Here is a 6467-nt window from a genome sequence, read left to right as displayed (position 1 = left end):
CGCCGGGCCAGCAGCCCGCAAGACAAAAGGCGAGCGCCGGGGCCGCCGCGCCGCGCCGCTCCCATCTCGCTCCCCCACCGAACTAACCCGAACGGGAGATTCAACTAAACCCCTCAGCCACAAACTCCTCGGGCTGCGACAGCCGTCGCCGCGCGGAGCCCGGAGCCCCGGCCCGCGTCTCTCTTACCTACACAGTGCATGAGGCGGTGGCGCCAAGAGTCGAGTTCCCGCCGGAATCCTCTCCTCTCCGCCGCGCACCGAGGGCTCCGGCACTGAGCAGCGGCGGCGGCAGCGGCCATTCTCTCTCTTCCCTTGTCCATCTGCGTCCCGCGTCACGCGCCCTCATTTACATACGAGCAGCGCAGGCACGAGGCAGGGGCGCGAGCCCTCGGCGCGAGCCCCGGAGCGCGCGCCCCCCGGAGGGGGGTTGATTGACACGTGTCACTAGCTTCCCTCTGCCCTGCCCTCCCCCCTCCCACCGCTCCCTCGGGGAGAGGCGGGGAGGGAGCTCGAGGAGAAGGAAGCAACCTGCCGCTTCCGCTGACCCCGCCTCCCCACCCACTACCCTCCTCCCCCTCCCGCTGGAGTTTACTCAGGCGAGCCATACTGCTCCCGCCGCCCGCGAAAACCCTGAGCGGGAGCGAGAGACCCGGAGCCCAGCCAGGAACCGGCGTGCTAGTAGAGCGGACTAGCAACGCCTACTTTCTGCCTTCACTACGGCACTCCGACAGTCCGGAGACTTCACTTCCCAGGCTCCATTGCGCCAGGATCCCGAAGCCGAGTTTGGCCCCGTGGCGCGTTGCTTGCCGGTCATTGTAGTCCAGAAGAAAAGATAGGTTTCCCCCTCCACACTCGGGTTTGCAGGCTGGCCTGGAACTTCTCTGCGCCGCGCCGCTGAGGGTGCTGAGCCTGTCACTCCCTGCGCCCGGGACCGTGCGCTGCCCAGGTGGCCGGTTCTGACCCGACTGCTTTAGCTTCCTCAGGCTCCGCGATGGAAGGGTGCTGGAAGCCGCAAGAGTTGTCGGCCCCTTGTGGGTTCAGGCTTCGCTTTGTGTTCTAAGTGCTGGAAACTTTCCGGGGTCTCTGTCTTCCTGTCACTACGCAGGGAAAGGGCAAGCCGGTCATTCGGCTACATCTAGAAAAACTGCCAAACGTCCAGAGAGAGATCCCGGAGTGACTTCGGTTTTCAAGGCGAAGAGATATCGGAAAGCGAGAATACTTGCAAGGACTGGGAAAAAGATGCGGGTTTTTTACACTGAAAATTACTTGCAGGGGACTGGGCGTAGCCGGCTGAAAACTGCAGAAGGAAAATTTTCTTTATAAGCTCCTGGAGGGCAGCGACCCACTGAGACCTCTGTACCGTGACATCTGTCACTCACTAGACCCTAGTACAGTGTGTGACGCGGGATTAAGCACTTTACAAATGTTATGGAATGAATTCTACGCCGTGCTAGAGAAAAGAACTTCTTCAGAGAGAGCGAGAGAGGAATCTTATGTTTAAATACAGACTCCAATTAGAGTTTTTACTTTTGCACCAGAGCGATTGTGCGTTTGTTTCCGTATACGTGCAGTTGATCAAGCCGAAGCTAAGCCACCCAACGTTTGCTAAGAAGTACTGTGTATTTCTGGAAATTTATTCACAAGTCCGTGTGAAATATGTTTAATTCTTCTTGGAAATCTCATAAATTCTGAGTTCAGTACCACCTTCCATGTTTTGTGGCTTATCCTTAACCACCGTCTTTCTTTTTCTTCCTGAGAAAGTATTTCTTTGCTCATTATGACTTCAGTAGTGAAGATGTAATTTTACATTTTCATAAGTTAAAAATAATAAAGTCTGAACGCATATTCACCTTTTCTAGAACGGTCACAATTGGAGTGCAGGTGAAATTACTAGTGAAGGTGATTTTGGAATTGTCGGTGGATGGTTTCAGTTAACCACTTCCACTCATAATTGCCACGAGGATCAGCCTTTGCAGTTTTCCTGATTGCTTTTATAGTAATCTACATTAGTTAGGATGGGAAAAATTATGGTTCAGTAATAAATGATCCAAGAATCTTAGTGGCTTAAAACAAGAACAAAAAACTATTTCCTGCTTATCTACATGTTCATCTCTGGGTGGCAGGAGGAGGGGGCTTCATTCCATGTGGAACGTCCCCCGTTGTGTAATAGGCAAAAGGAAGATGAAGAATGGCAAACTGGTTCTTCCTAAAAGTGATACAAGTCAGTTCTCACGTTTCATTGACCAAAGCAAATTATACGGGCATATAAAAAAGGGAGCAGGGAAGTGCGATCCTATTATATGTGCAAAAAGAAGATAACCAGAATTTATTGGTAAATAGTATCAAGGATTACTGTGATCTATCTTTCTAGTCACCAGTTTACAGTTCACTTTCTTTACACTACAAAATAGATTTGCTTCTATCACAAAGTGAGACAACCCAAAAGTTCTGTTCAGTAAAGGCATTAATCTCAAAGCCTAGCATCTCTGGGTGATGCTTGGTAGTCTCCATATTGGAACTGGATAAAGCTGCTCTTGTTATAGACAACTAAAAAGATAAGGTATCCTCCCCCGATCTCTCTCACTTGCAATTTCTCTTCTCTCTCTCTCTCTCTCTCTCACACACACACACACACACAGTGATGGAATAGGGACTAAATAGACATGGTGTCTTAGACTATTTTTTGCTGCTGTAATGGAATACCACTTACTGGGTAATCTATATGAAGAACAGACATTTATTGCTCACAGTTCTGGGGCCTAGAAAGTCCAAGATCAGGGTACTGGCATCTAACAAGGGCCTTCTTGTTACATGGCCCCACAGTGGAAAGGCAAAGAGGAGGCAAATAAGTAAAAGAGGGCCAAACTCATCCTTTTGTAATGAACCCACTCCTGCTATAAAGAATCCACTCCCTTGGTAATGGCATTAATCCATTCACTATGCCCTCATAGCCTATCACTTCTCATTAGGCCACATTTCCCAACACTGTTGAATTGGAGTTTATGTTTCCAACACGTGCTTTTTCGTGGACAAATTCAAACCACAGCATATGGTAAACATTCCTGTTTAGAAAGGAGAAAACTGGGAGACACACATGAACCATTTCAGCAAATATTTTACGACAGTTAGCATCTCCAACTTTCCAGCCTCTGACAATTTCCTTGCTACCACCCACTGAGCCTCTAAGTTAAAGCCACATATTTTAGATTTTCTGTTATAACTATACCTCCTTCTGGGTGCCAATTTATACATTAGTTAGAATGTGCTATGTTCTGCTCCAGTAACAAACCCAAAATCCAGCAGACTCAAAACCTCAGTGATTTAATACAAAAGTTTATTTCATAGTTTACTATCCATCTTCCAAAGGTCAGTGTGGAAAAGGATGGAAAGAACATGAACCCTATAAGCCTCATGTCCATCCAGGGACTGAGGCTTCTGGGGCTATGTCATTTGGAAGCTCCCCAGTCACCATAATGAGAAAGATGATGCTAAATCACAGTCCAACTCTTAAGGCTTCTACCAGAAGTGACACATTTCAGTAGATGAAGCAAATTTTGTGGTCATGCCTGACTTTTAAGGAGTTATATATTAGAAAGCTTTGAGGGCAGGGCAAATCACCCCACAACTTAATACCTTAAAACACCAACTGTTCATTTAGCTCATAATTCTGTGGAATGAAAATTTGTGCTAGGCTCAGCTGGACATTTCTGCTGGCCTCTACTGGACTCACTCAGGTGTTTGTGGTCAGCTGCCTGTCAGCAAGGCAGCTCTGTTTCTGAGGATTCTCTGACTGTCAGCTGGGAACACACAGCAATGAAGCCAAGTATCATCAAGAGGCCAGCCCTAGCCCTAGCTTATTCACATGGTGGCAGTCAGAGGGATCCAAAGTGTTGCAAGAGAAGAAGCCCCCATGCACAAACACTTTTCAAATCTCGGTTTGAGTCACATTTGCTCTGGTCCCAATGGCTAAAGCAAGTCACATGGCCAAGCCCAGAGTCAATATGGGGAGATAGATTCTACCTCTTAATAGAAGGATCTGCAAGTCACATTACAAAGGGATTTGGACAGAGAGAAAGAAATAATTTGTGGCCAGTTTTGTAGTCTATCACATTTGGGAAAGTGCAAGGTTATCCTATTCTCCAAAAGAAGGAGAACTAAGGATATAAACAGAACTAATGAGTGTCACTTATCTAGAATTTCCTGGAGAAGATAAAAGATTAGGGCCAGAAATATTGAAATACACAAATGGAGTTAACTTTGGAATTCAGCTTCACTTTGAAGAGCAAAGAAGTTTCCATGGCAAGTACTACAAAACGTATTATAATTACCCAATGAACCTGAAAATAGGAGTCTAACTGATTAACCATTACATTCTAAGCATCAAGTGCTGGGCCAGGCTCTAATATGGTGTCTAATATTTATTTATTGGTTTGATACATGTTTGAGTTATCTATAAGGTCAAGTATAAAAAGAGGGTCATATCGGCCGGGCGCAGTGGCTCATGCCTGTAATCCCAGCACCTTGGGAGTCCCAGGTGGGTGGATCACCTGAGGTCAGGAGTTCGAGACCAGCCTGGCCAACATGGTGAAACCTCATCTCTACTGAAAATACAAACATTAGCTGAGCATGGTGGTGGGCACCTGTAATCCCAGCTACAGGTGGGAGGAGGCTGAGGTGAGAGAATTGCTTGAACCAGAGAGGCGAAGGTGGCAGTGAGCCAAGACCGTGCCATTGCACTCCAGCCTTGGCAACAAGAGTGAAACCTCGTCTCAAAAAAAAAAAAAAAAAAAGAGGGTCATATCAAAGATTGTCTCCTACACTGAAAATCCAGTTACTCACAAAGGATTTTCATATAACAACAGGTATATGATATGAAATGTTAATGTTCTTTGGAGAAATAATTTTGTTCTGCTATCTACTTCCTATACATGTTGTACCAGTTATTCATTGCTGTGCAGCAAGCCAATCCATAAGGTAGTTGCATAAAGAACAACCACTAGATATTATTCACAAGTGTGCAGGTCAGGTGGGCTGTTTTGCTGATCAGGTGAAGCTCTGAAAATCTTACCTGAGATTGCTAGTGCTGGAAGCTGCATGGTCTAGAATGGCCTCACTCTGGTGTACAGTTTGGCTTCCAGTTTGCTGGGGTAATGAGAATGACTGAGTCATGTGTCTCTTACCATCTAGAGGCTAGCTAGAGCCAATAGTTTATGCAGTGGCAACATGTGAAGCACAACATAATGATAAGTACTAATGTAGAAGTGCTTTTCAAGTGAGCTTGCATCGTGTTCTGCTTGCTACTATCCTATTGGCCAAAGCAAATCTCATGGTCAAGCCCAAAGTCTGAATTAAAGGACACTAACAAATGGCATGGATTCAGAAAGGTGTGCACAAATCTGGGTCATCACTTCAATCAAACTACCATCAGTAACTATCCAAGTTCACTATTATCTGCCTAAAATTGATGAGCACATCTATAGAGTTCTTAGACAGTACCAAGACATATAAATTGCAGGGCCAAATAATAGTGTATTAATTGATTTATCAGTTAGCGAATATCAAGCTAGGGTGCTTTTTAGGAGGACGTGATATAACAAATACAAATACATTGGAGAAGTTTGAAATACATTTCCACAATAGAGAAATACAAAATTACAGAGAGGTATGACTAGAGTCATATTTTTGAGATATTAACCCAAAATGAAAGCTGTTCTTATATTTTTTAACAAATATAAACAATCCAATATACTAGTAGGACTGTAAAATACCTACTCAATTCTATATTATCCATATATACCACAAAATGATATATTTTATAATTTAATGAAATCTAAACAATTTTGTATGCATTAGATATTTACAGTTGTAAAGCATAACTGCTAGATACTTTAACTGTACAATGCTTTATAATGCTGAGAAACTATCTTTTGAGTAAATTATATCTGTCTTGTAAAGAATCACATTTTACTATATTTCCTTTGGTTCTGACCGGTAATACAGTTCACTGATCAAAGATTAAAACTTCAGAGAAAAATTTGATTAACCAATTATGTAGGACATAGAACAAATTTCTCTTCCAGAAAATTTCTAATCAACTACATAGTCATATTATACCAAATTTTATGCAAACATCTTAGATTCACTTAGGCTCATGAGTCGAAGATTTCTCAATAATCTTCTTCCTTATGGAAGTACAGACTCTAAAGACTTCATTAACTGAAATACATACATGTTAATGTATTTATTTTCAATACTGCAGTTAAATAGTTAGAGATATCTAAAATATATGATGATTTTGTCTTCTTGATGCATTTCCAAATACTATCAACACCTTTTTGTACATTTTGTAGGAACAAAGACAATTTTGTCTTTGGAATAATAACAGGAATAATGATTCAAGAAACAGAAATATAGTGGTAATGTACTTCGTTTCTTAGATTATACTGTCTCCTTTTCTCCTATTCTAA

The 6467-nt window shown here is 43.6% G+C and overlaps 1 protein-coding gene across 2 annotated transcripts in view; it reads right to left on the bottom strand.

Moving 5' to 3' along the window:
* LCORL (ligand dependent nuclear receptor corepressor-like) overlaps positions 1 to 429 on the bottom strand; it is a 177897-nt gene extending 177468 nt beyond the window's left edge. For both annotated transcript variants that reach the window (XM_011948810.1, XM_011948808.1), the window contains exon 1: positions 188 to 429. In XM_011948810.1, coding sequence (XP_011804200.1) covers positions 188 to 320 — 133 coding nt within the window. In that variant the 5' untranslated portion in view covers positions 321 to 429. The remainder of the gene's footprint in view (positions 1 to 187) is intronic.
* Between the last annotated feature and the right edge of the window lie 6038 nt (positions 430 to 6467).

This window comes from Colobus angolensis, unplaced genomic scaffold, assembly GCF_000951035.1.
Source record: "Colobus angolensis palliatus isolate OR3802 unplaced genomic scaffold, Cang.pa_1.0 Scaffold284, whole genome shotgun sequence".
Lineage (NCBI taxonomy): Eukaryota > Metazoa > Chordata > Mammalia > Primates > Cercopithecidae > Colobus > Colobus angolensis.
This window is presented reverse-complemented; position numbering and strand designations above follow the sequence as displayed.